Below are 24,026 nucleotides of genomic sequence, written 5' to 3' on the forward strand. Positions count from 1 at the left end.
TTGGTTCATTCAAAGACATATTTCTTTCAGTAAAAGTAAAAAAAATGTATCTCTCTCCCCTAAAAAATATATAAACTTGGCTATATCAGATTGAATTTGGTTTTTAGCAGATTTTTTTCAATATTAGCTAAAAATAACAGTATCTTTGATCAAAAAAGGAGGATAATGAAGAAATAATGTAGAAGTAAACCAAAACCAACTGTAATAATAAAAAGAATAATAACTAATAAAAAAACTGAATAAAAAAGCAAAGAAACTTTGCTAAAAAATAAGTAATAAAAGCTATAAAGGTTGTGGTAATATTTCGTGCAAACATTCTCAGAAGTGACATCAAAACAGTTAATATTTTTAGCTATTCATTAAATGCATTCTTTAAAAAAGAACAAATGTTTATGATAAATGTCAAACTGCAGTCACGATTGTCAGTACAAATTTAAAATTGCAATTTGTGAAGTCTAAATAGAGGTAAAAGGTATAAAGTATACATCCCTCTGAATTAATAATTCTGATATTCTATTTCCACACTATATAGTGTAAGGAGTGCACAGCAAATGTAAATGCGTTAAAAATACTGATATATGCTCCAAGCGCATAGTTCGGACTTGGTTGTTAATACATTTTCTAAGATTATGTTAGGTCGATTTTAAAGATGCACGAAAGTAGGGTTTAAGTTATTAAAAATGACCTTTCTTCATATTTCCTAGATTTCACAATATTTTTTTTGCGGATTTGTAGTTACACCCAGAGTTTTGAGTGTACACTGGGTGGACGCGCTCAGCAACTATTATGGCAAAAGTTTCACGCAACAAATCAGAAAACTATTGGAAAATGATTTAACCCCGCCAACAAATTTTGGTTGCTCTGCAATGCAATAAATAATATCATAACTTTATTTTTACTTTTTTGATATAATCCAGAAAGGGAAAAATATTTCTTAAAGTATAAATTTACATCAAAATTTAAGACAAACAGAAGAATTTTGCTTTAAAACTTAAATATTCTATAAACATCCTAATAAAGAACAAAAAAGAATAGTAAACTTCTTCTAAAAAGGAATAAATTACAATGAAAATAATGAAATAAATACTGATCTGTCAAATAGGATATATATTTTGTATATTATGTAACTAATAAAATAATTTGTTTAGATGTCAAGGTGACTTGTATAGACTGCAGAGCAAGTTAGATGGATCTCAAACTGAACAAGAAAGGTATGTAAATTATGGATAGATAGTTGCTTGGATAGATAGAAAGATAGATAGACAGATAGTTAGATAGACACTTATGTATATAATCAGAAGGATGGATGGATAAACGCTTAACAGAGCTAGGTGGATCTCATACTAAAGAAGAAATGTATATGGATAAATTAATATGGGATAAAAGGATAGATGAATATATATAGATACTGGATATATGGTTTGATTATCCTTTTACAGACTTCAGATTCAGTGATTGGTGAATTGCTGGCCCTAACTTAAAGTTATAGATATATAGGTCTGTAGATAATAGATTGATTCATAGATAATAGAAAGATTGATCAAGAATATTTACAATAACTTTATTACAATTTGGTGGAAATTCATAGATTTTTACAGAGATGGATTTAAAATTAAGCATGAAATGTAAAAGGAAAACTTAACATATAATATATAAAAAAATCAAAATATTGATATCTCCTAAAGATAAATCTAAATTGCAGCCATGACTTTCAAATTCTTTTCAGTAATTACATGATAATATTTGTTTTTGATTTATACTATACATCTAATAGCTACTCTGTGACCAAAATATATATGATTCTTTATCCATTCTTATTAGTTTTATATACCATAAGAAATTAAATTTTATATTTTGAAAACGACATGGTATAAATTAAATTCATTTTACTTACCTATTATTGCTTATTCATGATTTAAGCTGAGCTATCAAATAATATCTTATCCTTGTTTTATATTTGTAAGACATGAGTTTCAGTTTTGTACAGACAAAAATATTTTTATTTTACACCATTATAAATTTCAGAGAAACTTGGCATATTTTTCAAGAATTAAGCTACGAATATTTCAAAGTTTTCTTGTTGAATTAGGTTCTTAGAAAAATCATTATTAAATAAATATTTGGATTTAAAAGCATAAGAGTGTTTGTTTGTCTACTTTTATGAAGTTTTCATAATAGAACTTAAAAGATAGGTTAGCATATGAACATTCAAATTGCCCCCACCCCCAGCAGGGGTTATTCATTAAAAAAATCTATAAGATGGTTTGAAATAGTTTAGTGTTTAGTTTTAGTTAAATGTCTATTCCGACATTTGTGACTCCCACGTTTGTCATAGGACCCTTGCTATGTAGTAATTTTACTTATTTTTATAACTTTAGATTAAGTATGGAGCTTGAGAAGTCGACAATGATCTGTAGCAAGCAGAAGGAAGATTATAAGAAATTGATGGAAGAATTTAACAGTCTTCAGGTAAACAGAACAATGAATTTATCTCTCCTAATAAAGTATTGATTACCTTGGAAGATTTAAATTCATTGGTGGGGGGGGGGGGGGGGGGAGGGAATCGAGAGAATTGGTAATTAATCTTTTTTTCCCTAAGATAATTTTAAACCACTCTAGGTTAATATTGGCTTATATAGTTTGGGGGAAGATTTATTTTTAGTCCATTATCCGGCGTATGTCCTCCATATTTTCTTTGAAATTGGAGATACAAAAATAAATAAATGTCTATCATTTTGTCTAACAAGGATGACAACATCCATAAGTAGCGAAGCACAAAAATCATAGATGGGAATACGTACAAGTAGATTTAAAGGGTATTTATTAAAATCAAGAATAGATTTATTGGATAAAATAAACATGAAACCTTGTTTTATTTTGTATGATGACGATGGTCAAAGTAAATTACATTAAAGATGCACATAATAATGGGGAAAGATATTTTGATCCTGATATCCCGAAAAAGTTGGATAAAAAAACAAAGATATGAGGAAATATGTAAAACATATAAAAATAGCCAAAAACCTGATAAAAAGCAATCTGGCCGCTATGGTTGTTGTCTTAAAACGACAGAAAATTAAATTTTTATATCCTTAACTTAAAAAATTTGGAAAATCGGACCATATACACTGAAGATATGGAGAAAAATGTGAAAAATATAAAAATAGCCTAAAACCTGCTAAAAAGGCAGTCTGGCCGTCATGGTTGTTTTCTTTAAAAGACGGGAAATTTAATTTTGATATCAATAATTGAAAAAAATTTGAAAATCGGACCATAAACACTGAAAATATGGAGAAAAATGTGAAAAATATAAAAATAGCCTAAAACCTGCTAAAAAGGCAGTCTGTCCTTCATCGTTGTTTTCTTTAAACGACGGGAAATTTAATTTTGATATCTATAACTAAAAAAATTTTGAAAATCGGACCATAAACACTGAAGATATGGAGAAAAATGTGAAAAATATAAAAATAGCCTAAAACCTGCTAAAAAGCGGTCCGACCGCCAATGATGTTTTATAGTCAATTGTGCTCCTTAATGATGGGAATGTTGTCAAAAAATTTCAGCATTCTATCTTTTACAGGAGCTGAGTAAATCCCATTTCCCCCATAGCGTTACGGACTGACGGACTGACGGACGGACGGACTGACGGACTGACGGACGGACATAGTGAATTATAGAGTAGCTTCGCTACTAAAAAAGATATTAATTTAAATACAGAATAGAGTAAATATTTAAAAGACTTCAATTTTATTTTAAAATGTATAAAAACTTTCTATATTTGTTCTTTTGTGTCTGCAACGTCATAGGTTTTAAAATTTTAATCTTTACTACATCATTTTTCTTAACTTTTCAAATTTAAAAACTTCTTGGGATGGAGTGGGGATTCATTTTTTAACATGATAAATCTATGTACTGTACATTCCCAATGTTTGTAAATAAAATTATCTTTTATTTAAGATTGAAGATTATATGTTGATAAGTTTGAACTAACTAATCAATATTCAAGAAAAGGACCTTAAGTTTTTTAAGCCAACGAATGAGGATATATGTTAAGAAACCTTTGTGAACCAGTATAATTTATACTCCAATGTCCCCTCCCTCCCTGATTGTCGGTGGATATGTAAATGGTTTTTCGTTAAGAAAAAATAAACTTTATTTTTTACTGTTTTTTTTGGATAATTTCTAAAATAATCTATAATATTCTTACACATCTTACAACAGATTGACGAAGCCCAAAATACATAACTTTTGCACCACGTCATCTTCCTGTGACGTCATAAAATGAGGGAGATGAGAGGAGAAGTGGGAAAGAAAATTCCTAAAAATGAGAATATGACGTCACAGGAAGACGATGTGGTGCAAAAGTTATGTATTTTAGGCTTCGTCAACAGATTTAATATGGTGGACTACAAGAAAAATAAGTTAATTTTCTACTCTTTTTAGGATAAGTACAACAGTGTTTCCAGTGAACTGGCAAATACAAAAGATCTGGAAATCAAACTCAAGGTAAATAATTTAAAGATAGATTGATCAATATATGGTTTGATTATCAGATAGTAAAGAGAATCACAAATCATCCTATAATCAAAATCGAGGGAGGGAGGGAGGTGAAGATGGGTGAACACCTCTCAATATAGCCAAGGAGTTGAATACACCCCTATTCTGCATGCTTTTGTCAAATTACTATAGCGCTCCTCTGTAGGGAGAAAGATCTGTAGGAAGCTAGGAAACTAAAACCATGGAAATTAAATCATATGTTTACATCACCCATGAACACATGTCATACTCAATGAGGCAAGGGTGGTGTAAAAATTGAGTAGCTTTCATTGAGGTTTGCGGGAAAGCTTTAAAAAAGGTATTCTTTAAGAATTCTCACTTCGAGTCCTCGTGTGCAACTGAATCCTAGCTTTACAGAATCAGGGTTACAACAAAAACTTCATGAGATAGTTAGTTTTATTGCAATATAATACCAATCTAGGACGAAGTCTATGGTTTATTGGGTGTTTTCGCCTCCCAGGCTTCTTTTTATTGCACTACATTTTTCTAAAGACCCTAACTGTGCAATGTTCATGGTTATGAATTAATTCTGTTTTCAAAATAAATATATAGAAATTCAGATGATTGTAATATCTTACAAGCAATTTATCTGATAAATATGAAGCAACTTAATATGTGTTTGAATTTAAAAGCTTAGTTTAATGTACAGTAAGATTTATTCTTGCATATGAACATTCAGTTCAAATAAGCAGTTAGACAAAGATATTAGAAAATAGTCGTATTTATCTATAAGTGTCAGATCTTAAGATAAAAAAATTTGGATCATGGAAAGAAAACGAAGTTGCGGGTTTCACAGTAGCTTTTCACCTATTTCTAGTCACTGCGGGGCATATTTTCTAACCCTCCGGGGCAATCATTAACATTTACTAAACCTAACCCAACCTAAAATAACCTTTCAAATCTACTGTGAAAATACGATGAAACCCACAACTTCGTTTTCTTTCCATTACCCAAAAATTTAAATGAAAGGGGGATAGTTTTTCGTGTATTAGTGTTTTACGACGAAGCACATTCTGTACCACTTTTGATTCCTTTGACGTCATATAAATGAGGGAGATGAGAGAAGGAGTGAGAAAGAAAACCTCCAAAAAAGAGATGTAGAATCCCTCATTTTTATTACGTCACAGGAATCAAAAGTGGTGCAAAAGTGGTACAGAATGGAATTCGTCGTGTTTTACTCTAGGCCAGGTTATATTGGGTACAGTTTTAGGGCACTACAGTGCAGGCATAGGCTCCGCAGGGTCAACAATAATAATAGTAAAAAGAATATAAAATAGAAATACATATAAATAAATATGAATAAGGTAAACAGAAATATAGCAGAATTGTTTCTGAAAGTATAAAAGGATTTGAGTATAAATTGGTTCTAAAACTATAATTTTACATGATAATCACTCTATGATAACAGTATGTCCTAGGTTTACATGTACTGTGCTATTTTGTCACTAAATTAACTATAGAACTGGTCCTAAATGACATGCATTACAGTCTATTTTCTTTACTCTCTTTCAAACGCCCATACATGCTAAATCTACACATAACAAAATCTTAAAATACAAAAAATATAGTTGTTACATAATACAGCAAAAAAAGATCAATTTAGTTTGGTATAAAATGTTGGAAGCTTTAGAATTATTAAGTATTAACAAAAAAAATTTCAAATTAGATTATTATAACTTTATTTTTTTTGTTTGATAAAAGGGTTACCAAATTTAGAATATATGCTATTTTAAAGTCATATTTTGTATTTTCTTGAAAATATCTGCTAAAATAACAATTTTTCATCATGCGGTTTTACATAAACATGCAAGTTGGGCATGTTTGAATATTTGGTATTGTTATACATGCAATATCTAACTCGAATTCTTCCTGTAGAGGATTCAAGCTGTATCCAAAGTTTTTTTTTTTTTTTGCTCGTTCTTGCATTTTTTGGGTTAAAAATTTTAGTGCTTTTATTCAATCTTTAATAGCTGGTTAAAAATAGCACTATAGTTCTTAAATCTACAGAGGTTGTAATGATTTTGTTTACTATCATTAACGATGTACATAAATCTATTGTCCATTATCTTATCCCTTTAGATCCCTGAAAAACAAAATTTTGCAGATATTGGTGCACAAAGCAACTACTACCACCACACATGTAATATATTATTATCAGGAATTCAGGGTTAGGCAAATGTTGTTTAACATTCCTTCCAGAAGAGCCAATAATAAAATGTTTAATTCACATCTTTTTATGGCGATTTTCTTCAAAGCTCCTAGCTTCCATATTTCTCGTTGTTAATGTTTGCTTAGGCTGGATAGGGTAAGGGCACAGGGAATAAAGAAATAACCCCCCTCCCGCTACCTTATAAACCTTTCTAATTTATAATTCATCTCAAAATAATGTGTGGAGTTCTATGCTTGTGAGGCACACTGAGAGGAAAACTGTTCTCTAGAATGTCTTAATTGTGATATGTCCTATCTCATTTAAACATCGTAAAAATTGGCCATGCTAAGAATAGTTAATCAACTCATTCATTCTTTCATTCTAAGTCTAAAATACGGCAAAAATACAGACAATTGCTAAATATCTTCCTCTTATAAATATCATCGCCAAGAAACTTTATTCCTATTGACCTATCCTTTATATCCCATATGTTATGAATAATTTGTAGTACACTATACTGCATTACTGTCAATGTTACTACAAAAGGCTTGAGAGAATCTCTTTTTTGAATGTGGAGTACTAATAATTTCACCTTCCGTTCGGATTCTTTGTGCTAACTTGGGATGTTAAGGTATAAGAAAATGATTGGTATATGGATGATGATGATGATAAACAAATTATCCCTTAAAGAGATCAAAATTATTGAAATATTTGAAGATTGCTAGTTGGAACATAGGTTAAAAACGTGGAATTGTACTCTCCTTTAAAAACTACTTTGTAAAGGAGCGCCCTATCGGTTCAGCTAATAGCAAGATCCATCAGTAATCACAGACAGATAAACATCCTGTTACTTTTAAATAAGAATTATGTTGACAAAAATATACGATTTAGGATGATTTGGAGAGGGCACAGTTTGATCTGGAGATGGTCAGGGAAAGATATGATAAATCTCAGGTAGTATCAGTTTTGTCTCAATAATATTCATTTGGGTTTATGATACCAATGATTATTACTAAGCTTTTCTTTTAAAACTAAACTTAGTTCTGCAAAATACTACTTGTACATTTTTACTCGGCGAATAAAGATATATTTTGTTATTGCTATCACCAAAGAATAGAATGCAATTAGAAAAAAGTGATATTTTTAAGTAGATGTTTTCTTTTGAGGACAATTTCCCGACCCTATTCATTATTTAAAGTGAAAGGCAAAAGGAAGACAAATCAATAATTTCCGAGATATTTATAACTTACCCAATTTTAGGCTCCATTCGCATATCCCAGTTTTAATTTTTTCGAATTGACATTGTATGATATGATTTTATAAATCCACAAAATATTTTTTGAGAAAATCCACGAAAGTGTTTTCACAAAAAACAACGCGGCATTTTTAGGCTGACCTGCGCAAGGTGAGTCTGGAGAAGGATAAGGTTCAGGCTGAGGCTGACAAGCTGCAGTACGACCTGGAGAGGATGACAAGCCAACATGGCAAAGCCAACCAGGCACTGGAGAAGTCTCAGGAAGAGGTTGCCAGGCTACAGGTAACATTTAATCCTTAAAGAAGGGTTGGGGGGAAGTAATCAGGAAAATTCTTATTTGTAACACTTCTTCTATCTCACAAAATACAAGAGTTAGAAATTAACAGTAAACGGCTATGAATAGGTCTAAAAGTGGACATGTAAGCTTTTTTGTCACTGTTATTTTGTGATTGCGTTGTGAAAGGCATTGAGAATGTGTTTAGTATAACAGTTTTTATAAAATTAATTTACATCCTATAATTTGCCTCTGTCTTATTATGATTATGATTAAATTGATATTATGATAAAAAAAATACATGTCTTTCGTCCTAAATCTGCACTGCATCCACTAAAGATGTTTAAAAAACGTGTGCTTGTGATTCCTGTAAAAAACCCGTAAATACTTTCTCTAAAAAAATTGTCCTTTTTTAGGTTGAATTAGAGAAGTTGTATGACAAGCACGACAAATGTCAGATGGAGCTGAGAAAGGTTTACTCAGAGCTGGAAAAATACAAGTCAGAAACCGCCAGCCTTGAAGCAGAGGTAAGCAACCATTTTTTTTTGTAGCGCAGTTGCTCAATAATGTTTTTTATTATTGCGATCTCTATAAACTTACTTGTTTCCAAGAATTAGGAATCTTACTTTTGTATTTTTTTTCTTAACTTTAAAAAAAATCTATTCTGCAATGAAATTGACTTCTACGTCATATTTTTAGGAGCAATTTTGCTCCAAGATGGATAATCTCCCCCCCCCCCACCCATCTCGCACTGTTTTAACATTCCAAAAATAGAAAATAGGTTACAATTTTTTATGTATACTCTGAACCTGTTAACATAGTTTTAAACAAAAGTTTACCTAAACCAGTTAGGTTCAAAAATAGATTACTATGTATAGGGTTATTTAATGTACATTCTATTTTTTTTCAAATAGACATTTTTTATCCTTACTCTATTAGAGTATCTTAGATCTATTTTTTTGGCGTATTGCTGAATAAACAATTAATTTATAAACCAAGAACTTTTAATTGTAATACCTCATTTCCTATTCCAAAACACTATTATTTTTTGTTGTATCTAACTTTAAAGTTTAGCATCATGTATTAAACATGCTTTTAGGTTCTTTTTAGGTCAAATAGAATCGTCTTTAATACATTTATATTACTTTTCGGTAAATATCCAATACTTACCGAGTAAATTCGATTTCCCCCGCTTTTATTTTTTTTATAAATTTCATATGAATCTATCTGTTTATCTATCCACCTATTAATATGGTCTTGTTTATATTGTGTATCTATTATTAGAAAAATACATTCATCTTGATTCTCCACACTTATTGGAGATGTAGTGTGTATTCACTTTCGTACATGTATCATATAATCAGAACTGCTTATTATTACAAATGCAACAGCCAAGCCCCCCCCCCCCTCTCTCTGTTAAATGTTAAGGGGTAAATTTTGATATTCCAGTACACAGTATTTGGCTTTAATTTTTTAGCTCATCTATAAGTCCTTATATTTTTATAATCTAAAAGTTCAAAAAAATTCATAGATAAATCATGGCCTGTTTTTTGTACTAATCTTTATCATGAAATTTTGCGTTATGAAACACTAGAAAATTATGTGGTAGTGAATAATAAAATATAATAATATAAACACTAACAAGATTTAAGTGTACTTGAAGAACAAAAGCTTGTAAGTAAAGTTTAGATTTTTGAGCTCTATGTCTCTAAAAATGATATGATATTAAGATGTATAAAAAATTTGATTGATATACAAATGATAAACAGATAGATTGCTAATTTATTATGCATAATAAAGAATAACAATACTTACTATAAAAATGGCCTGATGGGTAATCATTTGATAGAAAGATAAACATACAAGAAGATACATAAACATATAGATGAATAGAAAGATAAATGATCTATAATGCATAATAAAGAAGAACCATTACCAATTATTGGGTTTACCTCTCCCCTCCCCCTTACCCACTTCTACACACATACACCTACAAAAATACACAAACAAATATTCACCAGAATAGTTATTTCTTTCATCGTATTATAAACAGCTTAGTTTTTTGTATGGATGAGAACCGGTTCCTATCCACCGGATTCGAATGAATACGAGAAAAACTTTACTAAAAATGTATTACCCAATCGACATGCCATTCGAATAAGATCATAATAGAATTAAACCTCTAACAATAGTAACTTAATTACATTTATTTTTGTTTACATTTTGTTTTTATTTTCAAAGACGACAGTTAAAAAAGTTTTACGAGATTTAAATTTTGTTTTGAAGAGTGTATGTCTGTGTGTTTATGAATAACCTTTCCATTGCTCTTATCTCAGACCAGCCTACATATTTTATAAGAGCACACTTATCTTACACTCTTATAATTACATACCATACATTAAAAGCGAAGCTTTTCTATATTTAGGGTCGGCCCGTCCGTTCGTCCGTCCGTCCGTAACGGATAGCTTTTTTCGTTAATTTAGGCATGTTAGAATTGTCCTATCGATTTCAAATTTTGCATGGTGATTCCTTTAGTAGTTAGGTACGATTTAGAAAGCGTAGCAACTCTAAATTACCAAAATGTCCGTACGTCCATTTTAAACATGTCGATTTTTTTACTTTTTTTAACAACAAATTTTTATGTGATCTAATCATCCGATTGAACTGATTTTTGGTATATTGATTCCTGGGACAACAAAGTATAATGTTATAAGCGAAGCAACTCTATAATCAAGTTCTAAATATGTAAGTATGTCCATAAACAATTTACTTACAATTTTGCTTCGACTCTTATACATTTATATTCTGATTATTCAGTTCTGACACTTTATAAGTGTTCATGTCCGTTTGTCCTACCGTTTCAGTGCTTCGCTTTTATGGATGTTGTCATCCTTGTTTATTGTATATTTTTATAGAAAAGCAAATACAAAAATAAAAAAAAATATAGTCGGTTTCGGGGCGAAATAAAGGCATTATGTGGACAACTTTTCTCTCATATAGAACCGGTGAAGTTTTTGGTGGAAAATGTTATTTTCTTTTTTAAAAATACTAGTGAAAAATATTATGCTGTAATTGTTTTATCAAAATAAATCTATATACAGATAAAAACTAATTTTTTTAGGGTTAAAAAGAAAAATTAAATCGTCTTTCTTATTGAAATTTTTACTGTTTATTTTTAAACTACTTGACAGTTATCTTTGTTTTTAGGTTGAAAGGTTCGCGTCCCGCATGGGTAAGTACCAGGACAACGAGGACAAGCTGGAGGAGGAGCTCGGCAGGGCCAGGGTTGAGGTAGAGAAGGTCAAGGAGAAACATGAACGTACACTCAAGGTGAGTTTTAGAGTTGCTACGATTCTTTAAGAAAAGTAATATTTATGAAAATACGACAAAAAAATCTTGAAACCTTTTGGACTAAAGTACTATCTTTGTATTTAACAGAGTGACATACGGACTGACTAACTTAAATACCTGCGCTAGTAAATTACCATATTTCAAATAGCCTAATAGACAGCAAAAACCTTACTGGTCATTTTTTTTTATTTAAAGCTCTTAATGTTCATTTAATACAAAAATTTTAGATTTTGATTATGATATTTTATTTATTTTAGGAACTAGAAGATATGAAATCATTGAAGGCGAAGTATGAAAAGGATATCGAAGCATTTAGGTAAATATTTTATTAGAAAACTCAACTTTTTAACTACGGATGTCTGATCGTCTGTCTATATGTAATTATTAAATACATCCAAACATTTTTAAATTCCTGTAAGTTATCTAATTTTAAATAGCCTAAAAATCAACATATTTAAGTTCATGCTTGGTGTAAAATCGAACGTTTTGGAAAGGTGAGGGGGAAGGTGTACAAAATCTCAATAGAGGGGGTAATAAGAGTATTTATGGTGAACGGGCATTAATTTCCCTCTACCACCCCCCCCCCCCCCCAGCCCACAATATTTTTCTTCTTGTCTCTATCATTTACAACTAAAGTTACAGACGGATGTACAGCAATAGCGTAGAAAAGCTTCGCGTATATGAAAAGTTTATGAAAACTCGTCATAAAAAGAGAATAAAAGACATATTTGGAACAGTTTGACATTTGCGTAGCATTTGATAAATGCTGAATTCATAAATATAAACAGCAATATTGAATATACTGCAGGAAAGTTCTTATTGACAAACCGATAAAAAAAGGGATAAAATATTTGCTAAGGAAAAAGAACTTGGAGTATAGGTATTCATATATAAACCCTTTAATACAGGAATATGATATAGACACTTTTACTATCTTACTCTAACGTTGGGACGAAGTTACATACGGATATACTTCAGTTAAGGAGCAGCCGCGCAAAAATAAATTGAATATTTAGAAAATGTTGTTATGCATATCTCTTTTGGAGCAAACTTCATGGCTCGTTTTTTTATTTAAAACTTTATAAAAACTCTTAAAGAGCTAAAATTTTCAATTTCATTTAACTTTTAGATTAGAATAATCTTCATGAATGTAACAAAATTATGCGAAAAAAATGTTAAAAATGTAAAAAAGGATGAAAATACCTTTATTACGATAAACAAAATTACCCTATTTGTGAGTTAAAAATGAAAAATTTGTAGACAAGTAGGAAATGATGGTTTGTAATACTTAATCAAGATTTAATGAAAGTCCCTAAAGATTTTAAGCTATTGAAGTAGATATCGTGTTTATTACTTATTACAAGCCAGTTTAATATACAATGAAATGTTACCGTCCAATTTCTTTAGTAACATGTACTTCACTAGCGGCTACGCCCCTAAGCCTTTAAGCCTCTGGGGACACGTAAAATTGTTTCTTTTCAATCTATTTTAAAATTAAGCGATTTACTAAAAATATCATTCTCACATAAATGACCCCTTAAATAGTGGATGTAAATATTCTTTTTTTCTCTTGAGGTAGTCATTTATTTCCCCGAGGTAGTCATTTTTTTCCCTGGTATCATTTTTATCCCCTAGGTAGTAATTTTTTCCCCCGAGCATGCCAACCGGTTAACAGAATCTTGGTTCTGCACCACAAGCCTCACACGACTGAAGTTCCCATGTCTATACAGTCATATTTATATGAAAATCTGAGAAAGTATTTTTAGAAGATTTTTGAAATTTTTTTTGAAGATTTTAAATTTTTTTTGGAAGATTTAATAATTTTTATTAATTACTAAAAGAAAGCATAATTACCTCGGGGAAAAAATGACTACTTCGGAGAAATAAATGAAAATTAAAAACCAAAATTAAACCACATTTTAGCATAAAAATGAGTTTATGTTTAAATGAGAATGATATTCCTAAACAAAAAACTGGATAGGAAAACCCCATTCTAGATGGTGTAAGTGTTTTTAGCTAATTGCTAAAATGTCCGCAGGGCGGCAATTTTTTTTATTAATGTCGATTTCTCTGGTGAGGTTGGTGGTACCCCCCCCCCTCCCAAATAGTTATAAACCTTCCCAGGACCTCTGAGAATCTACCCTGTTATGGAGAACCTGGTACAGACACACAGACATACACAAATCCTGTTACTTTATTATAAGGATTTTAATAATGTCTATTTGTCACAGGGGAGAAATTGACAGAGCCGACCAAACTAAGAGCAAATACTTGTATGAAAATGAGAAGCTCCAAGTAGATTATGAAAAGGTAATTTTTACTTTTAATGACCAATATCATAAACTATTTTTTTGTACATTTTAATCAAGTTGACTATTTTTTATAAGCTTTTTATCCAATAATACATTACGAAAAATGGTAAAAAGTTTATGAAAATTAGTATCTCCAAAGATTTAAAATGTACAAACACACAGTTTCGAGTAATGGTCATATTTTTAACTTTTTACACAGGACTTATTTTATTTCTCAAAAATATGCTCCTCGATTTTTAATCATTCCAACTCTACCGAAAAAAACTAAAAAAATAACTTTTAAGAATGATTCAAAATTGAGGAGTTTTATTCTTACTTCAGCTGTAAATGACAAAAAGTTGGGCCAATTTTACAGCTAAAATTAAAATGGACTTGTTTTTTTTAACTCTTTTTCTTACTTAACTTTGTTTCTTTTTTTCTGTGAAAAACTATTTGAACATATTTTTTTTTATTTCTTTTGCAGGAAAAGTTATATAATGAAAATTGAAATTATTGTTTAAATTGGAACTTTGTGTTTATAAGTAACGCAGCAAAAAAATTTTTTTTTTTGTTTTATTGTTTTGCATAAAACAAGATTCATATTCTCTTAAATATCATAGGGAGGGGACTTAAGTTACACTGTTACCCAAAAACAAAAACAAAAAATATAAATAAGTAATAAATTTATTAAAGGATTTTTTTCTTTTTTATTATTTTATTTATATTCTAGATTACAAATGTCTGTCCATAGAAATTTTAATATTTTGTATTCCTAAACATTTACATTCAAAATTTACACAATTTATCAAAGTTTTTCTTGGAAGTAGGCCGAGGAATCAATTGTTGGGGAGTTTAATAGGTTTATGGGGATGCCATGGCCAGAACACTATCTAAATTTGATTTTATAAAACTTAACATCATGACATTTGGAAGACCTTCCCCCACCTCTTTTTAAGGATGGCTACTGTGCAGGTTTAATGATTTACAATCCTAAAAAAATGCAATCTATGAAACACAGATTTCTAAAGAATACTTTTGGTTTAAGCTCCTTTATCGTCCATTGTCCTATGAAAGAAAATGTTTTTCTTTTCCTTGAAAGAATATTTTAGCATTATCTTGTGAATGCAAAATGGAAATTAGGCATTTTTAACTCGCGCAGAGCGTGTTCTATAAAGTTTCATTACTTGGACTTTATAACTATAGACAGAGGATATTTATCTATCAAATATTTTTGTTTTTGATGCAATTTTAAGATGCTTGCAAAGGGTTTACAATTGTATCATTACCCAATTATGAATATTTTATACTCACCCTCCCCCCCCCTAACCATCCTATTGATTCTTATTTTTACTTTCTTTTAATTTCATCTTTGTGTACTATGAACAAATGTTTTCTTTTTTTACTTCAAGGATAAAACAACTACTCTAGTTTACAACTTTAACAACAAAAATCTTAACAATGATTTTAATAAAAACTTTAAGAAATATTTCAGAGATAAAAAAATTCTCTGTCAAAAAAAAACAAAATCTAATAACGTTCATTTTATTTGAAAGAAGTGCCTTTTTGATGAAATTTTATTATAAAAACTGGCATTATCCCTTTAACTTCTTGTAAAGCACGCAGTCTCTCACCAAATATTTTATTTTTTGAATAAAAAAATTTCATGTTATCAGGTTAATTTATTTTTATGAGGGGGGGTTGACTGTTTCGAAAGAAAAATTGAGGGGTATTATTTGGAGAACTTTTATCTTATTGTCTATACTTCTTTTGACTGTTTTTAATTACACAAAAAAAATGAGTTTTAATAAATTTCCATTGTTCATTAGCTTTTGTTTTAATATTATGAAAAAAGATGAAAATTTGAAAAGTTGGTACATTATCATGAAAATTTGGACACATAATAGATCATTTCAGACAAATATTTAAAGTTAAGAAACATAGAATTGTACCCATTTACAATTATCATTAGATTTAAGTTTATCTAGGTTAAGCTGGGTAAGATTAATCCCCGTATGGTTAGGTTCCCAAGAGTCCCATCAATCCACAGTTTAAATTATGTGATAGAAAATCCCTCACACGGTTTGAAATATTCGAAAAGAATAAGAATTTAAATGGATGAAGGAATCCTTTTTGGTTAATATTTAAATCTTTATTTTTTAATATATTTTTAAGAGTTGTATTAACTTGATATTGCTGTTTCTGAAACAAGAAATGCACTTTTCCCCCAATATTTTCATTACATACCAAATTATATGGCGTAGTGTGTCCAAAAAATTACTTTGAATTCTATTATCTAAAAGTAAAGTTTATTTAGTAAGAATTACATGTAAGCAAAAGAGATTTTGTTATAAATTGACTATAACACCAAAAAAAATTTTTATGAAAACTACGAAAGAAATTTTTTTTAGACACCTTGTCTTCTTCAGCAAAGCTAACCAATTTCCATTTGTAATAAGAGTCACAATATTTTTATATAGTTTCCTTTTTTGGGAATATCAGTCATATTAAAAAATAATAATAAGAGAAATAATCATTGAACCAGTTACATTTTGGGAAAGATTATTATTTTTACTTATTTCATAAAAGACCATTATATGATATTTTAATCATATGAAGGCAAAGATCTTGAAATTGGATTTACTTTCGCAAATGACTTTTGAACCCCCCTTCCTATGGTTAGGGGCGAAGTAACTATTGTTTAATAAACAAGGATAATCATCTTCATAAGCAGATCAGTAACAACCAAGAAATAACTTTTTTATAAATAGGAACAATAATTTTCTTTGGGTGTCCTTCGTTTTGATAAGATGATTTAGATTATTTATGACCGGGCAAGTCATTATAACTGAGTAGCTGTGTTACTAATTATTATTTTCTAATTCTTAACCCCTTGTATTTGTGATTTCCTCTATAATGCACCATAATAATACTATTTGCAACCAAGTCAACTATTACATTAGATGCGCAAATTTATATGCAATTAATTCATACACTATATAATATACAGTTCTTTAGAAATCAATTAAAAACAAAATTGTACCAAATATTGTGCCTTAAAATATTCAACAGTCAAATAAATCAATTTTTATTTCATTGAATCTTATGACAGGCTTACAAAATATTTTAATATTAAAATTCATTAAAAGTATGAGTTAGAAATGAGAAGATTAATTAGCCAAACTGTCCCATTTGACCTGTTTTTGCTTGACTTGGTTACAAATATGTGAAATATGTCTTGCACAATAGGCTGTCCCACAAATTTTGTCACATTTTTTAGGTGAAAACTTGCCCCTTTCATGTCCTCTTAATTGAAAATAATGAAATATTTCTCTATGAAGGGTTATGTTTGTCTTTTTGAAATTATACCTGTTTTCCTAAAGAAAATTTGTATATTTTTACTTGTTAAACTTGAAAAATGTAAAAAATTAACTGGGACAGCCTAATGCACAGTCACACTGGTTTATGATTTGGTTTGCAGGCCACTGCGGAGTTAGATAAATATAAAGAGAGATACAATCAAACCAAGGACGAGTCTCAATATCATCAGAACAATGTTTCCAAGCTAGAGGTGCGTATTATTATTAACCCAAAATTATGTTTAAATATTTTATCCAATATGAAAGGAGGAAAAATTTCTCCATTTCTTCCAATTTTTAAAATCCACTTTTTTATCCCTTTTTTCATTTATAAAAATAGTTACAAAAATATTATGAATTTAGTTAAATAAAATACACAGGATTTCATTTTTTTTCTCATTATAGTAAATAGATTTTTAAGATCAGGTTGTAGCCTGTTACATTAAAAATTGATTAGAAAATTAAGGTTGGGCACAAAAAATACAAATAGGTATCAGAAAAAAAGAATAACAGCATGACTGGAAAAGCATTACATGACACAACAACTATTATCCTTTATTTTTTTTTCTCAAAAAAAGGACATAAATCTTATCCTATCTTTTCATTACTTTTTACTATCTACTAAACATACTTCAGAAATTTTATAGTAAACAATGAAAAGACAAAACTTGAATGAAAATTGATTTAGCATGACCAATACTAGACATTGGTATTATTTTTATTTGCCCAGATACAAGTTTTTAGGTGTACGAGCCATCATTTGTCAGGAATACATTTAAATACAACATTTTTTTTATTTTATACATTATTTGTAAAAAAAAAACATTTATGTACAAAATTCAAAAATCTTTTTACAAAATAAAAATATACATATATTACATGTTATTATGTATAGCCAAAAGAATAGACATTCACAGATAAACAAACAACCATGAAACAAGTTTCATTATTACCAGGAGCCCATAAAGAATTTTTATTTTTATCCCAGAGCCATTAAAGAAATTTATTTTGTTTTTTGAAACCTTAGAAAATTTTCATATTTCTCCTAGGGACCTTGGAGAATTCTCATGTTTCTTCCAAAGGCCTTAGAGAAATTTAATTTTTTCTTCCAGATACCTTGAATAGTTATCATGATGTCCCATCCATTATTACCTTGGGAATGATATATTCAATCATTCACATGAAAGAGTTTAGAAATATACATTTTAATCATTATCCAGTCTTATATCATTTTTAAACGAAATAATGAATAAATAATATAAATTATTCAGGAAAAGAAATTGTTTAATTTAGAATTAGCTTTAAAAAAACCTAAAAATCAAAGTAATATTTTTGTTGGCCAACCTAAATTATTGTCTGCATAGTAAAGACAATGTAAGTAGAATATATTGGCTGGAATAAAAAGATCATTAAGTGCTCACACTGAATATTCTGCAGATACACAGATACAAAGATTACACAACAATAATATCATTTTTATAATCATTAGAAAATATCTTATAACACAACTTGATAAATATAAGTTATACTTAAAATAATAAAATTAAAAACCTACAAAATTAGAACAAACAATTTTAAAATCTTGTATGATTTTTAAAACATAGCTTATAAAACTCAAACAATTGAAGGTGGAAAAAAACCTTAATTAGCATTTTGAGTGCAATTGATATTATTATTTTTCATTAGAAATGTGAAGGACTATCAAATATTTTCACAACAAGGAGATCATCTGAATATTATAAAGATGATAATTATAAATTGAAACATCAGACAACTAGGATATAATATTTAAACCTTATTTTCTTACACTGAATTTTTAATATTTTGAATCAGTTAAAATTTTAATCTAACTTTACTGTTGGACACCTTGTAAGTTGAGATATGGGTTTAGTGTGGGAAGCTAAGATGAAAAAATCTATCATCTGCATTGTGCTCTAGTCTTGCTTAGCCAGCACAGTGGGGCAGATAAACACATTCCTATAGAAAAATGTAATATTTCTTTTCATCTTTAAAAACAAGGATCACTACCAGTAATGTTCTTCCCAAGATTCCCAAGATAAAAAAATGTCATTAGAATCTTCCTGATTCACAAATATATTCAAATATGATTACCTAATTTTGAGAGGTTTAAATGCCACTCCTATTAAATGTTAACAATTTCCAAACTTAACTGATTTATGAAAGTGTTTAACACATTTTTCTAAACTTGAGCATAAATAGCAAATCAAGTTTTACTTAGGATGAAATATGTTCTTAACTTTAAAAGTTTTGCAAAAAAAAAAAAATAAGAGAAGAGTGTTATGTCCATTTACTGAACTGATACACACCCACATACACACACACAGATTACACACATGACATACCAATATTACTCAGTGTATGGATAAAAATATAAAAGAAAATTGTTTGATCACACACACACACTCTCAAATGCCTGCACAGGCTTTCTGAGAGATAGAGTGTAATGACAAATATAAATGAAGATTATAGGAAAATTTTATATTTTCTTTTTTTGTGCTAAATTAATGATATTAAAGCCTGAAAAAATATATTAATATTAATTTCTCAGTAACATTAAAATTACATAATATAAAAGATACACAAAATACAAGATATATGGTAATCATTATGTGAATTTTGTACAGAATATTGATTGCTAAAACAATTTCAAAAATAAATCATGAAACAAACCTATAATTTACATCTATTCCAACAAGGAATTGCCAATGTTAATTTATTTGTAGGATCTTGTATCATATTTAAAACACCTTTTTTACCTAAGTTATACAATACACAGCTTATTACAAAAAAATCCCACACCCAAATCCCAAAACCCATTTAGCATGAGTAATCCAATAAACCCACATTTTGCTATGGACTTTGAAATTTATAATCTATTTTCTTTAAACTATAAAAAGGGGTAGATGGGTAGAAGTGGGTGATATAAAGGTATTAAAATGCCATTTGTTTAGCAATCTAAGCATCAAAGTCTATGGTAATACAAACCACACAATCCTTTGAAATTTTCAAATATCCAGTTACCTTTTTTAAAAAAATGCAGCTGCCCCTTTTTCTAGTATGAAACATATGTTACTCTCCTAGGTTGATTTGGAAAAGACTCAGCATGAATTACAGAAAGCACAACTTCAGGTGATTATTGTTCTAATATGTTTACACAAGGAGGGATATTTTATAGGAATATAAACTATTTTGTCTTGAATTTTCAACAATCAAAATTATAAAAATGATCAAAAAGCTGCTATTGAATATGACAATCCATCTAAATAAACTTTTGTTCTGGATAATCAGATAATATAGAGGCAAAATAAATTTTATTTTGATGAAATATCTCGGAATGATTGTATTTGTCCTTGTTCACTACTTACAGCTAATATTATATTCTGAAGCAATTTTTTCATGAGCATTATTCTAAAATGTTTGTTATTCAACCTTCAGAAATGGTTTTACATTCTACTTATCTTTTTATTACCCTACATAAATTTCTGGTCTTGAAGGTTTAACATTACTTTATCAAACTTTACCTTGTTATACTAAAATCAAATGATTTTGGTCCAATGATTAATTGATTGATTTTTATTTGCAGATTGAGCGCGCGAATGCCGGGAAAAAGGTTTGTATTCTTGCGCATTTTTCAAACACGACACACAAAAATCCGCCATCTTGAATTTACTTCCTGCAACTGTCCAAAAAGTTTAAACATGACTAAACTTTTTCCTACATTTTCTTTAACTTTTCATCCTTTGTTGGAGAAATGTCCAAACTGCCAGAAAAGGACTTTTTCCTGATTAATTAATTTGTCAATCGGCTTTCAAAGGTAATTTTATTTTGTATAAATCAGTTAGAATATTTTAAACACATTTTTCTTATGATTGTTTATTAATTTCAACGATGTATTAAGATTGATTTATTAAAATTTGGTTCTCGACTTTGTCTTTTGGTTTAGTAAAATAATAATTTATCATGATAAAACACAGCTTTTGTTATTTCTTTAGTCTTAAAATAAAACCTTTTGTCTTATACTAAATTATTTTTTCTCAATTGTTTCATAAAAACAAATTAAAATAAGAACAATAGATTCTTAGCCATTATATTATAGAAAATAAAAGTTTTAAAGTCATAAATCTTTAGCAACATGCTCTGCTATTTATTTTGCCAAACAGATTCAAAGACTTTTTCTTATACCACACTGCTCTAGAAAACAAAATAAATAGAAAGTAAGATGGAACAGCTTGTAGTGACTAATAAAAATGACGCCACACAATACAAATGACCAATGATAGGCAAGTTACCATCGTGCAATTACAATGTTTACTGGCCTATTATTGGTCATTTGTATTGTAAGACGTCATTTTTTTGAGGCATTATAAGCTGCTTCAAGTAAGATTCATGCAGAAATGAAAGCACTTTTAGATATATCGTTTATGAAAACAAAAGCTTTATTGCCAATTTTTTTTTTGTATTTATCAATGCCAAAGTGCTTTTTAGTAATATTCTTGCTTTCTAATACTTTTGTTTTTTAGACCAATGTGTATTGATGAGAAAATAAAGAAAAAAAACACAGAAACACATATAAATATATTTTTTTTGTATATTCGATCATTTATTTCTTACTGTATGAGTAGACATATTGTTCTGGGATTGTGTCAAGTATTAGAAAAATAAATTGAATCAGCAATTTCAGATATTAATTCAATAGAAAATTTTGGTGATAGGGTGTACAGATTAAATATTTTTTCTCTTTAAATATTGAAATATTTTTAGTATCTAAGTTTCCTGATTTTTCTTCAATCTAAATGTTTATAGATGGGTATCTTAACACTGGTAAGCTCTGAGACAAAGATTAACATACAATTTCATAGTGTCTATCCAAGGCTGACATGTTATTTATATAAGTCATTTAAATAGCTTATGGGCCTGATATTCACTGACATATTGACTGACAACAAGCATTACTGTAGAATCTATATCTAAAATAAGCTGATATGCCTTCAGAGGTCTTAAGATTAGAAGGTTAGGAGGGGGGTGGTAAGTAGACCCTCAAATTTGCATTTTAGTTTTAAAAGGAAAAAAGAAAAAAGTGCAACAATTGTTTAGGGTATTTTTTGACGATATCTTCCGGGAGGTTGAAGGTATAGTAATAAAACCCTACCTGGACTTTTACTGCAAAGGAGAAACATATCGGTTTAACTAAAGCTACAGTCACACAGATAGACAGACAAGCAACCTGTTGTTTTATACAAGGATTAGAGTAAGATGTAATCATATTGATTGGGACTACATTCTTATATTGAAATGATAACAGCTGTTTCTATTTGTTGCTGGGTACTTGTCATTTTCCCAGATTTTGTCCAAAGTAGAATCAACACACACACACACTCAAGCTTTATATGTATTCTTATTCTATTCCAATGGATGTAATATTGACTGGACAATTGTTTAGGTTCACGAGGAGGATCTAAACAGGCTGGAACAGGAAATTGAGGCCTGGAGGGAGAAATATCAACAGTCAGAGCAGGTTTAGAGATTCATAGATAAAATTATAATGGATAGATAGATAATTTAAAAATGTATGATGAATGGATAGATATCCTATTATATAATTATATAAATATAAATATTATATAAAGTAGTAAGCGTTTTTTGTCTGTACCGAAGGATCTCGCCAACCGCTGAAATGATATTGTTCTCCTTTACAGTGAAACTTCTTATAGGTCATAGGAAGGTTTTAGACTATTTTTGGGGAGGGTGTCTTAACCCCTTCCCCCAAAAAATTATTTTTTACTCTTTTGAAATTCAAATCTAAAATGGGATGATGTCGATTTTTTCCCCTCCAACCTTAAGTGCCCCTAGAGGCTACTAGGGGGCGTAGCCGCTAGTATATAAAATAGTGTATAGATAAATATTTATTAAAGATTGTAAGATGAATGAATAGATTACAAGTTTGATTACAACTTTGTTGACGCACCTATCAAAAGAAAATTTATATGAAATCAATAAAAGTTAATTAACGTCGGTTTAACTTTAGTGTAGCATTTGATGCAATTTTAAAGATTGATGTTGGAAAGATAAAATGGCCTATTTTATTACTCTAGTTCCCAAAGTTTTATAATAACGTATTCTTGTTCGTCGACTTAACAAGTTTGGGGGCTTTTAATCCCATTATATAAAGTAGTAAGCTTTTTTTGTCTGTAGCGAAGGATCTCGCTAACCGCCAAACCAATACCTCCTTTACAGTGAAGCTTCTTATAGGTCTAGGGAAGGTTTTTAAGTATTTTAGGGAAGGGTATCTCCACCCTTCAATAAAAAATCCCCCCCCCCAAAAAAAAAAAAATATTTTCTTTTTCTTTTTCGATTTTCTCCTCTCACCTTAAGTACCCCAAGAGGCTTTTATGGCTGTAGCCGCTTTTGTCTTTATATTGGTTGTTGATTTGAGTGTTCTAACATATCAATCACTATTTGTGATATATAGGAGAGGTAATTTTGGGTAATAACATTGGGGATGTACATCAATTTATCAGCCATTGTCTTATTCATTTAGATCCCTGCTCTAGGGGGCGTGGGGGGCTCTACTCCGATTCCACTTGAGAGAGGTGTCTCCTACCATTTTTGTCCTAGGTATTTTGTAATTACAACAATGATTAAAACAAATGATATACTTTAGGATGTTATGAACGCTGAGGACGCTCTCCAGAAACTAGAACTTGACAATCAAAGATTAAAATATCAGTTACAGGTAAGAAATTAGAATTTTTAAACTTTATTTTCTTAAAAC

At 29.5% G+C, this 24,026-nt stretch overlaps 1 protein-coding gene across 31 annotated transcripts in view; it reads left to right on the forward strand.

Moving 5' to 3' along the window:
* Nucleotides 1-24,026, forward strand: part of brp (ELKS/RAB6-interacting/CAST family member bruchpilot) — a 144,722-nt gene that overhangs the window by 76,599 nt on the left and 44,097 nt on the right. For 29 of the 31 annotated variants that reach the window (XM_080148283.1, XM_080148266.1, XM_080148271.1 and 26 more), the window contains 14 exons: nt 1,149-1,211; nt 2,379-2,469; nt 4,444-4,506; nt 7,598-7,660; nt 8,097-8,243; nt 8,652-8,762; nt 11,443-11,565; nt 11,844-11,902; nt 13,818-13,896; nt 17,356-17,445; nt 20,336-20,383; nt 20,838-20,864; nt 22,695-22,769; nt 23,916-23,987. In XM_080148283.1, coding sequence (XP_080004409.1) covers nt 1,149-1,211; nt 2,379-2,469; nt 4,444-4,506; nt 7,598-7,660; nt 8,097-8,243; nt 8,652-8,762; nt 11,443-11,565; nt 11,844-11,902; nt 13,818-13,896; nt 17,356-17,445; nt 20,336-20,383; nt 20,838-20,864; nt 22,695-22,769; nt 23,916-23,987 — 1,111 coding nt within the window. The remainder of the gene's footprint in view (nt 1-1,148; nt 1,212-2,378; nt 2,470-4,443; nt 4,507-7,597; nt 7,661-8,096; nt 8,244-8,651; nt 8,763-11,442; nt 11,566-11,843; nt 11,903-13,817; nt 13,897-17,355; nt 17,446-20,335; nt 20,384-20,837; nt 20,865-22,694; nt 22,770-23,915; nt 23,988-24,026) is intronic. The other 2 variants (XM_080148281.1, XM_080148295.1) reach the window with 2 other exon arrangements.

The sequence above is a fragment of the Acartia tonsa genome, chromosome 14, assembly GCF_053477335.1.
Source record: "Acartia tonsa isolate MP-2025a chromosome 14, ASM5347733v1, whole genome shotgun sequence".
NCBI lineage: Eukaryota > Metazoa > Arthropoda > Copepoda > Calanoida > Acartiidae > Acartia > Acartia tonsa.